Raw genomic sequence first — 16054 nt, 5'->3', positions numbered from 1 at the left:
GTTATGATTGATTTGGGATATAAATAATTATAAATGTTTAGAAGTAAAAGATATACTGCAAATTAGACAATTTGAAGGATTTTACTAGATATGAGGAATAAGTCAGAAAAGTTGGAAACTTCAGGGCTTTTAGATTGGGTGAAAGGTTATCTTTCACTGAGTTCTAAGCAGAAAAAGTTCTAAAATTATTTAATTAGGCTCAAGCTCAACAGCAAGGTTTTAAGAGCACCTCCAATGGGGGTTGCTTAAACCAGTTGCCACACTTAAGCAACGTTGCTCATTTTGGAGCACCATTGGAGCAACATGACATGGCAGTTGGGTTGCTTAAATTTAAGCAACGGTTGCTTATTCTCTTTCTTCTTGCTTTTTGATTAAAAAATTATATTTTCTCTTTCATTCATTAACTTGAATTGTCATGACTTTGAAATAATATAAATATGAGGTATAGTGGGACCCAAACAAAAGTAAAATAAGCAACCATGGTTGGAGCGAATTCTGTTTGGGTTGCTTAAATCCTATGTGGTTGTTTGGGTCCACCAGAATAGTGTTTAAGCAACCCAACTAGCAATCTTGCATTGGAGATGCTCTAAGTAGAAAACGAGAATTTAAGAGTTCCAAATAGAAGGAAAATGGAGGGACTTAATTGTAACAATTAGAATCAGGGATTAATTTTGCTACAAAAAAATTGGGTGACCAAAATCATACATCAGCTATAACAGAGGGATTGAAAGTATATTTAAGCCAATAGAAAGTATATCAAAAATTTCGTGAATGCAACAAAAATTGGGTCAGCTCTTTCTATGTTGGCAAGGGAAAAAAAAATACAAGAAATAAAATAAAATAAACAGGAAGTTCAAGAACTGATAGTGCTACTACTATTAAGTTGCCATTATAAAGGCTGATGAACAGTTTCTCACAATAGCATGATGTTCCTCCAAGACAAAAATAAGCTGTTGGAAACAACAAAAACACCATGTAGACTACAAGCTAAGAAATATGTTCTTGGGCATTGATTTTTGAACCATCCTCACACATTCTCTCACCACCCAAATTTACCAAGCTTATGTGTGCGGGAACCAATTAAACATCACACTTGTAAGTGCGGAACACAAATAATACATTCCGCAAATTGAAAGTGCGGAAGGGGATGGTATGAATATCAAAAGGGGTGGTGAGAAAATTAATGCCCTATGTTATTTGCCCCCAGTTTCTAATGCCAAGGGGAGACATACAAGTCCTGTATAGCTACAACAGTTAAAACAAGTATACTGTAAAATAAATGGATCAGAATTAAATAACCATCAAACCAAATATGTATATCTACTAGCGTGATTTGCTAGCAGGGGAACCAAAAAAATTCATGGAGCAGACTTTAAAAAATTGTATAAGGAACACTAATAGGAAAACCAGAGAAAGAGAAAAAGATTTGCATATGAAATATTCACTATGAATTGTTAACCGATACAATGAGGATTGAATCCTTATATAGGATTGAAGAAGCTTGCTCTACAAGCTAAACTAACAGCTAAGCTAACTCTAACTGAATGGTAACAACCTCTAACAGAATTGACAGCTGTTCCTCTAACAGAATTGACAGCTGTTCAAAACAGAATTAACAACTGTGTCCAGCTGGCATTCCAGCTGGCACACACACACTAAGCATAACCAATATTTTCAAAGCGATGTTCATGAAAAAGAACATCTTTAGAGATATAAATTCTACCAGATTGATCCAAACACTTGTATCCTTTGTGATTAATTGAGTACCCTATAAACACACACTCTTTGGAATGCAAAGACAATTTAGTAGAATTATAAGGTCTAAGAAAAGGAAAGCAAGCTGACCCAAAGACCTTTAGACTCTTAAAATCAGGATGTTGACCATACAATTTGAAGTAAGGACTTGCACCTTGTAAAGTTGTTGTAGACATTCTATTTATGAGATAAGTGGCAGCAAGAAAAGCATGATCCCAGAAATGCAAAGGCATTGAGGCATGAGACAACAAAGCTAAACCAGTTTCAACTATATGCCTATGTTTTCTCTCTACACTCCCATTTTGATGGTGAGTATGTGGGCAGGTAAGTCTATGAATAATTCCCAACTTCTGAAAATGAGAGGATAAGGGTTTAAATTCCCCTCCCCCATCAGTTTGGACACTCTTAAGTTTGTGACCAAACTGCAACTCAACCATAGCTTGAAAATTGATAAAAGTAGCACAAGTGTCTGATTTTCTCTTCAAGGGAAATATCCAAGTATATCTAGTACATGCATCAACACATGTTAGAAAATATAAAAACCCACAAGAGGATTCCAGAGAGGCTGGTCCCCACAAATCAGCAAAGACAAGTTCAAAAGGAGTATTGTAAACTGCAGTAGAAGGAGAAGAAGGTAGTCTATGAAGTTTACTCAGACAACAAGCCTTGCAAAAGGAAAACACACTTTTATTATTTGGAACAGAAACATTACACAAAGAAAGAGTATGTTTAAGTACATCATGATGAGGATGACCTAATCTTGAATGCCACAAATCATAAAGAGAAATGCTACTACCACTATTACAATGTGCTGAACCAGAAACAGTAGATGAAACAGGAACAGAATGCACATCATTATTGCACTGAGTTATACTAGAAACAACAGGAGAAACAGAAGCAGAATGCAAACTAATAGCAGAAGTTGCTTTATTTGCTGCAGACTTGGAAGCTAAGCAAGCCTGTGAAGACCTTGACAAAGACTGAGAATGTAAAGAGGACAGAGAAGAAACATTGACAGCAGGTTGTGAGCTAGCTTTGGTGAGTGGTCCATCAAAGTAGTATAGACCATCATCTCCAACAGCACCAGTGAGAAGAAGCTCATAAGTGTCCTGATGACGAACACAACAATGATTGGCATGAAAAGTGAAGAAAACATTATTATCACGAGCAAAACGACTAACACTAACAAGATTTTTAGTTATAGAAGGCACAAGAAGAAGCTTTTTAAGAATTAAACTAGCTGTAGGATTAAAAGAAGAAGGAAGAGTGGCTGAACCTATAGACTGGATTGGCAGTCCTTGACCATTTCCCACCAGAAGCTGATCCTGTGTTGGTGATGGAATATGATCCACAAAAATGCCTGGATTGTTAGTCACATGGTGAGTGGCTCCAGAGTCAGGGCACCAAGCTATCTGTGATGAATTCTGTGTAGGAACAGTAGCTAACATGGCCTGAGGAAGCATTCCAGTAGAGACTTGTTGCTGTGGTGGCCTAGGAAATTGAGGTGATGGAGCAGAAGGTGCTGAGAACTGACCCTGAGGAGTCCAAGGACGAGCAAATTGCATTCCAGCAGCTTGTGGATAAGGCATTTGTGGAATACACCAAGGAGGCCATTGAGGCATGCCAGAAGGTTGAATAGCACCTGAACCATACTGAGGAAACACTGAATTACACGAAGCATAAGGAGAAAACCCAAAATTGGCCATAGAGGGAAAACCCCCAAATTGCATTGAAGGAAACCCTAAATTGACACCAGGAGCAGGGTAATTCTGACCAAAATTCCCAGATTGACCAGAATTGGTACTGGAATTAGCATGAGGACTAACTCCTGAGGGACGCGACCAACAAGAAGCTGCATCATGGCCCCATTTGTTGCAGTAAGTGCACTGGACATTGCGTCCTCTTCCGCGCCCGCGTCCTCTGCCATAGTTTCCAGAATTGCGATTTTGATCATCGCGATTCCCATAACCAGAGTCAACAGCAGCATCGACTGGCTGGAAAGGAGCGACAGCTGTCGCTGGAGGTTGCGTCGCTGGTGGCGGCGGCGCCGGAGCAGGCTGAGTCCACAAAGCTTGTGGCGGCGGCGCCGGTGTTGTAGAAGACGCAGACGGCGCTGTCGCTTGCGTCAGAAACACCGAAGGAGTGGTTTCTGCGAGTTGCTTCTTCTGCATCCTGTCAAACCGCGCTTCATGAGAGATCACCATGGCTTCCACTTCAGAGATTGTGTAATAGGTGGTTTGATTGTAGATAACAGTCATCAAAGCACTGTATTCTTCTGAGAGACCATCGAAAATCGCTTCTAGATGATCACGAAAGGTGACAGGTTCTCCAATTGAAGCAAGAGTATTCACAATTGTCTTGATTCTTTGCAGAAACTCAGAAGCAGTTTTTGTACCTTTTGTGATGTTCTTCAGTTCATTCCTCAACTGTGTTGACTGAGCACGTGATTTTGCATTGAAGAATGAGTGAATTTCTTCCCAAATCTGCCAGGAGTGCACACATTGAATCACATTTGGAAGAATTGAAGGTGAAAGAGTAGAGAGAAGCCATGTGAAGAGGAGTGAATCTTGTTGCTCCCAATCTGAGAATGCAGGATTCACATTCTCTGTGATCCTATCTGCATCAGTCAAGAACTTCTCAGGAATCAGAGGTGGATCTTGCACAAATTTCTGAAGCTTGTGTGATCTGATGACCCCTTCCACTTGTTGTTTCCATGAATAGAAATTGGAGTCATCGAGCTTGATGCTCAATTTGTGAGAAAACGCTTGAGAGAGAGTGTTTGTAGAAGAAGAAGAAGAAGGTAAGGAAGGAGATGAAGCATCCATAGCCATGGATCTTAGGCTCTTGATACCATAATAGGAAAACCAGAGAAAGAGAAAAAGATTTGCATATGAAATATTCACTATGAATTGTTAACCGATACAATGAGGATTGAATCCTTATATAGGATTGAAGAAGCTTGCTCTACAAGCTAAACTAACAGCTAAGCTAACTCTAACTGAATGGTAACAACCTCTAACAGAATTGACAGCTGTTCCTCTAACAGAATTGACAGCTGTTCAAAACAGAATTAACAACTGTGTCCAGCTGGCATTCCAGCTGGCACACACACACTAAGCATAACCAATATTTTCATATCACCTATATACTCTAATAAACACAAAAGCCAACCTCCAAAAAATCTGTTGTATCAACCAAGGAAGTTAATGAAAAGACTAATCTCAAGGCTGGAGTGATAATCATTCGCTGTCTATCTACATCCACCGCCACATCTCTTCTAAGTCTTGTCTCAACCCACCTTAAGCCTCCCTGTAGATCATTTAGCTTCAGCGAAGGATAGCTAAAATCAAAAGGAGATGTGGCAGTAATGAGGAAAATGCTCACTCACCTGTAAATTAATTGCCCTGCCGGATGCAAGATGCTCAAATATGCCCATGGAGAACAGTACTTGAGCTCCAGATTTCCCATATTTGTGACTGATTCTTAGCAGTAAAGCAAGTTCTGCCTCGAAGGTACATGCCCTCTGCAATGAGTCCAGTGAAAGACCACCGTCCTTTGAGACCAAAGAAATAATTAAATCAGTATCATCATAACCATGGGATAAAAATATTTCATAATATCAACATCAAGAACGTGATTAATTTTTGTAAGAAACATGAGACCCTTAAAAATCATGAAAAATCCAAGGAAATTAGTCTGAGATGTAGTACATATTTGATACATATTACAGACCCTTGATTGTCAACTTAACCTTTTTATAGAACTGGTACCCAAGTTTGATACTGCAGCCTACTTGTTTAAAGCTCTTACGCAGCAGAAATATGCCATAAATATTAGAAGTGGACTCTATTTTTTTTATATTTTTTTTTTCCAAAACTTCCTACGATAAAAACAACTTGATTTGTACATAATTTATTTGATATTCTTGGAATACGAGTTAGGCCTAACTATAGCCCAAAAGCTAGCTTAGGGGTGAGGGTTGCTCTACCTTTTATAAGAACTAATTCGGTGATATCTCTAGTCAATGTGGACTTCTCAGTTCTCACCACACCCCGTCACGCCCAGGGTTGGATATCTAGAGTGTGCAAATTGCAGGAATGAACATCTGCAGGTGGCTCATAAATGGGTAGCTTTCCAAAAAAACATATCTAGGATAGGCTATGATACCATTTAAGAATTTAAGTTAGGCTAAACTCTACCCAAAAAGTTAGCTTAGGGGTGAGGGTTGTTCTAACTTTTATAAGGGGACTAATTTGGCCATATCTCAAGTCAATGTGGGACTTCTAAGCAGATATCATTTTCTTGTAACTCCTTAAATACGATAGAGTAGATACAGCTTGTATATGCTTGATAACATCCTATGTATTATTCATCAGAAAATAATAAGATTATATTGATGTTGATGTAAAGGCTGGGTTACAAAGGAGAAAAAAACTAGTCCTCATTATAATAATACTAGGCTCCAAATCCTAATTAAATATGGAAACAAATCATGAAACTTAAAGCCAGCAAGAGCCAGGAAAAAACCACATCTAGGACATTGACTCTAAAGCTAACAAAAGCCAGACTGTAAGATAAATTGGGTTTCGGAAGAACGCTTATGATTGAAGAGGGACCACTAAGGATTCAGTAAGGAAGAATCATGTGAGTTCAGCATTCAGGTAAATGATATTTCAACCATTGACTCTTTAATTCCTGTAACTTCTCTTGTACTCGAGGAAACTTATGGTAGAATATATATTGAGTATTCATATTCTAATATTCAAAATATATTATCTTTTTATCTTTTCATCAATTGAATGATTTCTCTTGTGCACTTTATATTGAAACCTGGCTATCTCTAACATAGTACTAGTTAATTGATTATTAGAATTTCGTTAGGCCTAACTCTGCCCCAAAAACTAGCAGCATTGCTCTACCCTGTTATATAAAGACTTGTTTGTAGTGGGAGACTTCGTAACACACCCCATCACATCCAGGGATGGACATATGGAGTGTGGAATTTGCATGAATAAACATCTACAAGTGGCCCATATATGAGTGGTCTCCAATAAATGGATCTAGGTCCTTTGTGTAATCGAAGGAAAGGTCCACAACTGTAAAACCAAAAACTACAAGATTATTTCGAAATAGAAGCAACAATTTATGGTGGCCAGAACAAACACCTGATTGGAAACACTGCTTATGGCTGTAAAGCAAGACCTTAAAAATCCCCTGCTTTGAAGTTGGCTCAAGAAATATCGCTCATGATCTATACAAATCAATCCATCAAGAACATAGAGTGCTATTGTCTTTCCAGGTTCACTGCCATGGGTTGCATCCTTTACGACCTACAATTATGAACCAATGTAAACCTTAAGAAATTGACTTAACAATGTTCACAGAACAAATAAGTTCAAAATAAAAAGAGAACCGGAAAATTAATGAAAAAAAAACAAAGCATGGCATTGATAGAATATGGAAGCAACAAACACATAATAAGGTTGTATTCTAATTAAAGACTAGACTATTAACTCAATTTAACCAGACCCTTCATGGCAAGGCAAATAAAAACATCAGCCTTATTTATTTTTTATGTCAATTTAAGCAGAACCATGCAGCAGATCAAATGTATGCCACAGCTATTCTGACCAGTACTAACACAACAGTCAACAATTTTTACAATTCCCATGCTTCATCCTTCCCGACCACCTACCAACCAAATCAATAATTACAAAATGTTAAAAGGCAGATACTGATCAGGAAATGATAGGTTACCCACTACATATCTGCTAATATAGCACTTAGGAGGGGCGGGGTAGTGAAAGAGGATTTGGCCATAATGGGTATAAGGCTAAGGTGATATTGCAGAGGAGGTAGGCTAGGATTGACTGGGACTTCTTGGAGAGACTCTGTATTCTCTTTTTTTCCCATTTACCACATCCAGACACAGCTATCATCTTCGATACTGGCCCGGAATCTACTCTGTTCATGCTATTTTTTCTGATACCTAATAGAAAACAATATATTTTTTCAAGGCTCAGATGCAGGACTCCCTTTTCTATTCATATTAAACTTGCATGAGATAAGCCGTAAGCACATGAAATAAAAATGCACGCTCACTAGTAATCCATATAAGAAAACATAGAGAGTACCAAATTACCAAATCTAAGATGCTCTGAGCCTCTTTCCTCAAAGTAGAAAAATTTGCCCGAGCCAATTCTGCCTGTTCATTGTCAATCTGGAGGAAATGGAGAAAAAAATCAATGATAATGACAATATATTACCAGAATAAAATATGTTATTTGCATAAAGTTCAAGAGGCAAGAAATGACTATACCTTTGGGAGATCAATATGTTCGCTATCTTGTTCATTGAGCAGCAAGAATTGAAGAACTGAGGTTGGAACATCCGGATCAACCACATTTAGACAATATTGGAAATAGCTAAGAAGCAAGGCATATTGACTGCATAAAGACATACAAAAGTAAGTTTGCCGGTCAAAACAGTATACAAAAATACAACCAGAATCAGTTACTGAGCTGAGCTAGTAACATACCGCCTCCTAAGAGCTTCTGAGGATTCGCTTCTCAGGATTGCCATTATAAGCTTAAATAATATCGTCAAACATGCACCATTTGACAATTGCTTCACCACGATGAGATCAATGCATGTGATATTGTCAGAACTTAGACTTCCAGGAAACATAAACCTTTCATCTCGCAATTTAGCCATGCATGTCAAAGCTACCTGAAGAAACATCATATATGTTTAAATAAATCATGATAACTAGAAAGATTGCATATAAAACAAAATAAGTTGTATAGTTGAAGACTACAGCAACAATTCTAGAAGATACAAAAATATTTAGAATTTTACCTGTGACAGTATGAATGCCATCTTCAATGAACAATCTGGAGAAGCAGAAGCACTAAGAGATGCATCAAGGACTCTGCCAACACAATTATGCAAACATTACAAAAGAGCACACAAGAATGAGAAGAGCCACAGTAACAGTAAGCAACTATGTTATTTTTTCACTCATGGCGTGTTGCAACTTACTGAAAGAGAATTTCAGATCGATCTTCAAGCATTGTTAATCTTCTAGATGCAGATACCTTTTCAAAGTAGTAAAAGTTAGAGAATACAATCCATTAAACCATAAGTGTATGGAAAGAAAGATCTGCACCTCAACAATTTGAGACCAGGCAGTCAACATATGTAGTTGTGCAGCTTGTTCCTCAAGATTTTTATTGTATTTCCATCCCCATCTCAGCAATTGCTGAATTGTCTCACGAACGTCATTTAGCTCAATATCACTACCAAGGTTACTCCCATGTTGATATGCAGAATTATATTTCTAAAAATGAAAGTTCAAAAAATCTTCAAATATATTAAAACTAAAGAAGGAAATAAGAATCACAAAACTATAATCATAGAAATGAAGATAATAAATAATAACTTAAGTTAGTGAACCAACCAGCCAGAGTTTGTCGTGGAAGGAAGCGAGGTCAATTAGCCGGTCACCTCTCTCAGAATAATAGTAAACACCATTTCCAGAATTTCCAGGATTGCCTAGTATATCTTCTGGCTACAAATATGTCCAACCAAAAGGAGGTAAGAAAAAGATGAAAACAGAGAACAACAAAAACATTATCTACAACAAGCATGCCATACTTAAAAAAAGGCCACTTTTATAATTTCACTTTTAAAAAACGGACAAGGAAGGAAATATAGATCTTACCAGCAAGTCATACTTCATACCAGCCACAACATTTGAGAGCTTAGTAGTGGAATCTGGACATCTAAACTGGATGATTTCAAGCAACTCCAAAACCTGAATTTCAAAGAATATACGATGGAAGAGGATACGAAACAAAGCACAAGCAACAAGATAAATATAAGGGAATATGGAAGCAGTTATGGTTGTGATGGTGGTAACTTCTAGAATTAATGATACAACAACAAAAGCTCTTTCCAACTAGGTAGGGTCAGCCACGTATCAAATAATGCCTAGATGACAAAAAACTAAATAATATTTACATTTGATCAATGGTACACTTTTCAAGATCTACCTTTACCTCTATCCATTGGACCACCCTTCATTTGTAATCTACTCTACTTAATTTAGTTTTTACAGGTCTCTACATTCATGGTCAAATCATCAAGGTGTGATTCCACAATCTTTTCCACAATATGTCTTACCCAACTTTCTCGCGTGCGTTAACTCATCCATCATTATATTTACTATATTGAGCTCAATTTTATTAGTTCTTTACCACCCCCCATTCAGTCTCATAGAATATCACAGGTCGTATTAGCTATGCAGTAACATACAAATGAAGAGTGACTTGTTGTATGGTATGGTCCCCTATTTTCACCTCTAAGCTAGAATTAGCGAACTCGTCCTTAGCTTGCATTTCATACTCTTTAATTTACTTCTATTTAAAAGAAAACATGTGCTTCCTAACTCCTAAGCTTGTCACCACTTTCTTGCTTCCCACTTATTTCAGCCATCAAGTTATATAAGTGTATGACTATCAGTATCACCCATAACAAAATCAATCAAGCAATGAAGTAATTTAGATTTGTAGTAGTTTACCAACTAATTTCTATATAATGGCAACGAATTTGTTGCACAAAATAAAAATAAAAGATATGCACGCATTAGTAATTTTAGCAACAGAATCCAAAATTGACAGCAATATATTCAGCAAATAGTAAGCATTATAAAATCCAACATATCCATTTGAAAAGTCCACAAAAGCAAAGGAACCATGCACCATTTAATGACTATCAATACCTTACTCTTACTAACAGTTCTAATAGCAGCATTTTCAGAAGCACCTTGAAGTGAAAATTGAGAAATGGCCTGGCCTCCACCAATTTCAGTGATACCTTGCCCATAAAGATGGGAAAGGATTGTCTGACATGCTTCTCTATGTTTGGAGCTACTCACATCACCAGCATGTAGTTCAACAGCTAAAAGTTTTAAGATCCATGCTCTCTGAGAAATGCAAGCAGGGAAACAAAACAACCACGTCAAATCAAGCATAGATCAAACGCGTTAGAAATACATTAGAAAGTCATTCATATGTCTTTACATTATAGTTTAAGCTTTTGGTAACATTGGTTCGACACACAATATCAGAGCTTCTAAGACAAAGTGGTTATTTGAACCTTACCAGTTACCAGCCCAACTAATCTAACAAAAGCACATCTACATGTTTTTATTTTCTACTATCTGCATACTTGTATTTGGAAAATATTGTTGCCATACCCATATTTATACCAATATCATATCTGTATCCAAGTCAGTTTTGTCAGTTGTTAATGGCGGATGGGGGAGAACCAAAAACCCACCATATTTAACCAAAAATGGAGGCGGGTGGTGGATTATGGCGGGATACCGGCAATGGAGGAGAGTCAAAAACCTACCATGAGATTCTGCCATGACGGATATAAAAAAACACAGATAAGTGTAAGGAAGATAAAGTGAGTGGGGTAAGGTTGGCTTACTATAAGTTCAACGCCTCAGTTTGACCTATATTTTGAATAGCACTAGCAATAAGTCGGTCCACAAGTTAAGTCATTAGAAAGGATTACTTGCGTGGATAAATAGGGAAAATTATGATGCAAGGAGTCATTTGGAAATTTAGGAAGTTTAAATGCAAGGGTTGAAGGAGGAACCCTTAGAAGATTTTAGTTACTATTAATTCTCAATTTCTTTTCTTTGGGATTGTAACAGTTTTTACTAACATCATAAACGATATGGAAGGGGTAAGTAGGGAAATAAAACCTGGTGAAGGGAACTGATACGAAGTGGCTGGTTGCTATTCCTTTTCGGAAGTGGAGCAATACCAATTGTATCAAGGTGCTGCATTTAGCACAGCAAAAAGTTTCAGACATATATCTGTCAAGGATAATTATGAATAACCATAAACAAATTTGCTCAAATATATCAAAACTGTTTTTACCTTGACAAAGAATTGGTATTTTTTATTTGACAACAAATCCATTGTAGGAAAACATGTTAGTGGATCTACGCACAGTTCATAAAAGAGCTGCATCAAGAAAAAGTCAAGATTCTCTTAGAATAAGTACATAATATAGGGGTGAAATGCAGAAAGCCTAACTCTCTTCCTGGTGTTAGATATGTTATACAGCTTACCTGAAAACCAAATTCATGAAGTAACGCATTTACATCAGGCTTCGAAAGCTTCTCCAGGATATCAAGAACAACCTTCATGCAACTGCAAATAACGCTTTAAGGGCACAATTGCATTTACAAGAATCGAGATATCAAAGTAGTAACAGATAATAGACAAAACCTGTAATAAAATTTAGGCTGCAAAACGGTCCGCTCAACAGGCGTGTCAATGTCAAATTTAAGTAGTAAGTGAGTTATATTTGGAGCTGGCCTGCCTATGTTATCAATTAAAAGCTGGAAACATGTAGAAAGTAGATGCTAAGAGAATATTAAAAAGATTAAACACAAGGAAGAGGACAAAAAATAAAAAGATGTCAGGGACAATGACAAACTTGCATAATAAGAATGCCGGAATCATTATTATTTTCAACTTTCTGAGACTCTTCTGATCTTAACTCAAGGCAGGCTGCATAATCTTCTATCAAGCTGTTTGAGGCATTAGATTTTAGCAATAGTTGAACAAGCCCAACCATGCGAGAGCTGCCATTCATAAAATACAATGAATGAAATACAGATTAAGTAGGATATCCTGTTAGCAGAACTCAATCACAAATCAAGAATAAGAAAATGAAGGTATTTAGAAACCTGAAAATACTCATGATTTTGATAGAGGATTGCTGAACTTTTGGCTGAAAATCATATCTGACATACTCCAACAGGGCTACAATTTGATTATGATCATGGGAGAGTATAATATCCAATGGCTGCAAGCATATTATAAATGAAGGTGACACTTCAACAGATAAGTAATTACCCAATACTAAATAATATAATATAAACTATGAAGTTGTCATATAGACTCAACTTCATTTGGGGTTCAACTAAACCATAAACTATAAACCTGCACCAAAAGTCAAGTTCGTTTTTTTTTCATCTGAACACAATACATAGTCTATTTCTAACCAAAATGGCAGTATAGAATGTCACATCAACAGTTATGATATTACAGAACTAAGCATGTCAACATTGCCAACTGCTAAATCATGAATAGACGAAAATCTGCTTACAAAATTTATACTACTAAACCTTGACAAAACACACACACACAATAACGAGGCAAAATAAGCAACATCAAATATATAATTTAAACACAAAGTGATGACTTGTCATTGAGGGAACTAAAACAGTTACCTGGTATAAAGGCCGCCAATAATCAGAAAGAAGTAAATCTTTTTCAAGGACAAGTATTATAATTTCCAGGGAAAGCTGGACAGCGTTCTCTAAATGCTGCCCATATATTTGACTACTGCGTTCAGCAATTATGGAATTCACTCCTAGCAGAAGAATACTCATTATGTTCCGAAAGGCAGTCTTTCCACTCATGAAATCCTGAAACACACCAGATTATTAAAGATACAAAGTAACTGTTAAACTTAAACATAGAAAACAAGAACACATAAAATAATGGATGCATCAATTACTTCATAGTTGCTCATCAAGCACAACAGCTTAAGTGCCGATCAATCTAGCAATCCTACAAGATCTAGTATAACATTAACCATACAAATTCAAATTTAAGCATAATAATCATTAGAAAAATAATTATTTAACAGATAACACATGCCCATATGCTAAGAGAACCCGAACGACAATATTATAAGCACACACCTTCATCAACTCTAAAACAGGAAGTTGTGTCTGAAGGGGTGATGATTCTTTAGTTGTTGAAAGTCGAGACTGGTCAACTACACCCTCGTAGTCCTCATCCTTGATGTCATACATGCTCAATATCCTGCATTTTAAGTTACATGAAAAGACCGAAAAGCGTGTCAACCCTCCCAGTGAAACAAATGTGATTAGGAAAAATAATCAATCCAATCATCAGTTATGGACTTCATCAAAGGCAACAGACGAATGAAGCCAATTATTTCTAAAATCACAAAAACAGAACCACTCACATGTGAAAATGTTTAAGGCAAGCACCAACCAACTGCCATTTTTCGCAAGTATCAGTGTAGGCTCTTTGAGGAAATGGCCCAAAAACATGATCATAGATGAACCTAAAGATTCCAATAAATCTGGAAAAAAAAATAAACAATTTCTCTAGACTTTAGCGTGCATGCATAAATAATAATAAAATTAAATTCCAAAAAAGATTATGAAGGATATTCAAATAAAATTTCAAATACAGTGCCAGTACCTTCGCCCTCTATCAGTCAAATCTCTTTCTTCAGCAATAAGAGCATTTATTAAATTAAGGAAAGATATAGTTGAAGGATATTGTTCTCTCCTTGCTTCAATTTCGTTGAGTTCAAATTGCATATCATAAACCTGTCAGGTAGAGTTCATGAGGCATATGAATGAAAAGATAAATATTATTGAAAACTGAGTATAAGAAGGACCTCATGTACTACTAGTCTTTGTCTATAAACAATGTAGTTCAAATATATTAAATGACCTATATTGTTAGCTAACAATATTAATAATGAACAGTAAAAAAATAACGTAGATCCAACTTCTTAGATTTTCAGTATGCACATCTATATGTCTCTACCTAACAACTTTAACTTTTAGGAGAGTTGATTCTTAAAATGTAATCAAAGCCAGTTTGTACAAGTGGTCTGTTGAAATTCTAACTGAATTGTAAACTGAATTGTATTTCTGAAAAGTTAAGTTACAATGAATAGCATTTAGCTATTTATAGAATCAGAGAAGCTTGCGTAGCAAGCTGTTACTAAGAGAGAGAGAGAGAGAGAGAGAGAGAATCAGTTACTGTGTAACTGATTCTGTTACACCTAATAACTAATTCTGTTACAGATTGACATGTCAGCAATGCCATGTCAGCATGTGACTACATATATCCTAATACACCCCCTCAAACTGAAGGTGGGTGAGAAACTAGTTTCTCAGTCACATTAAGTTTGCTTCTAAGGTCTTCAAAACGAGTAGGAGAAAGTGCTTTGGTGAAGAGGTCAGCAAGCTGATCAATGGAAGGAACATGATGAACAAACAAAGACTTATTCAGCACCTTCTCTCTAACAAAGAAAATGTCAAGTTCCATATGTTTGGTGCGGGTATGCAATACTGGATTATGAGTTAATGCAACAGCTCCCATATTATCGCAGAAAATTCTGGGAACTGTGAAGGGAACATGCAGCTCTTGTAACAATGATTGAATCCATAGCAACTCAGCTGAGGTATTAGCAAGACTCCTATATTCTGCTTCAGTACTAGACCTGGCTACCAAAGTTTGCTTCTTAGAGGTCCAAGAGACAAGATTAGGACCAAAGAAAACACATGACCCTGAGGTGGATCTCCTGTCATCAACATCAGATCCCCAATCAGCATCACAGTATGCCACTAGAGCTACTGGAGAATGCAGAGAACAAGGCTTGATATGCAACCCATGATGAATTGTACCCTTTAGATACCTCAATATCCTCTTAACTGCCTTCCAATGTTCCTCCAAGGGCTGACTGAGAAATTGACACACTTTGTTGACTGAAAAGCTTATTTCAGGTCTGGTAAGAGTGGCATATTGCAAGGCCCCAACTATGGACCTATAGAGTGTAGGATCTGCAAAATAATCTGCTCCATGCTTGCTTAGTTTGGCACCACTGACCATAGGTGTAGAGATGCCTTTAGCTTCAGCCATGTCTGCTCTTTCAAGAAGATCACCAATGTATTTGGTCTGAGTAAGTAGGAGAGACCTATCTTGCAAGTGATGGACTTGAACACCAAGAAAATAGTCTAACTGACCCAATTGTTTTAAAGCAAATTCAGAATTAAGCTTTTGAACAATCTCTTGAATAAAGGGCAGAAAATTCCCTGTGATAATGATGTCATCTACATAGACCAAAATATAGATGATACTTGACTTATGATGGAAAGTAAAGAGGGAAGGATCACAACAGCTTGCCCTGAACCCAAATTTGATTAGAGCTGTCTTCAACCTATCAAACCAAGCTCTTGGAGCCTGTTTGAGCCCATATAAAGCTTTGTTCAGCTTGCAAACTAGGGTCTTGTCTGAACTTTGAAAACCAGCAGGCTGCTGCATATATACTTCTTCTTGGAGGGCACCATGAAGAAAGGCATTATTCACATCAAGCTGGTGAATATGCCACTGTTTAGACACAGCCAAGGTAAGAATCAAACGAATTGTAATAGGTT

At 36.9% G+C, this 16054-nt stretch overlaps 1 protein-coding gene across 1 annotated transcript in view; it reads right to left on the bottom strand.

Moving 5' to 3' along the window:
- LOC130746095 (nuclear pore complex protein NUP205) overlaps nt 1-16054 on the bottom strand; it is a 44924-nt gene that overhangs the window by 10510 nt on the left and 18360 nt on the right. The window contains exons 17-38 of the mRNA XM_057598613.1: nt 14085-14215; nt 13843-13962; nt 13553-13676; nt 13076-13273; nt 12530-12648; nt 12277-12424; nt 12066-12178; nt 11906-11987; nt 11712-11798; nt 11534-11611; nt 10538-10741; nt 9479-9571; nt 9215-9325; nt 8924-9094; nt 8797-8852; nt 8614-8686; nt 8294-8484; nt 8075-8201; nt 7898-7975; nt 6921-7085; nt 5144-5308; nt 4927-5064 (exon numbers count right to left, since the gene is read on the bottom strand). Of these exons, the coding sequence (XP_057454596.1) occupies nt 4927-5064; nt 5144-5308; nt 6921-7085; nt 7898-7975; nt 8075-8201; nt 8294-8484; nt 8614-8686; nt 8797-8852; nt 8924-9094; nt 9215-9325; nt 9479-9571; nt 10538-10741; nt 11534-11611; nt 11712-11798; nt 11906-11987; nt 12066-12178; nt 12277-12424; nt 12530-12648; nt 13076-13273; nt 13553-13676; nt 13843-13962; nt 14085-14215 (2772 nt within the window). The remainder of the gene's footprint in view (nt 1-4926; nt 5065-5143; nt 5309-6920; nt 7086-7897; nt 7976-8074; nt 8202-8293; nt 8485-8613; nt 8687-8796; nt 8853-8923; nt 9095-9214; nt 9326-9478; nt 9572-10537; nt 10742-11533; nt 11612-11711; nt 11799-11905; nt 11988-12065; nt 12179-12276; nt 12425-12529; nt 12649-13075; nt 13274-13552; nt 13677-13842; nt 13963-14084; nt 14216-16054) is intronic.

The sequence above is a fragment of the Lotus japonicus genome, chromosome 3 (genome assembly GCF_012489685.1).
Source record: "Lotus japonicus ecotype B-129 chromosome 3, LjGifu_v1.2".
Taxonomy (NCBI): Eukaryota; Viridiplantae; Streptophyta; class Magnoliopsida; order Fabales; family Fabaceae; genus Lotus; species Lotus japonicus.
Note: the sequence above shows the minus strand (reverse complement) of the source record. Positions and strands in the feature narration are given on the sequence as shown.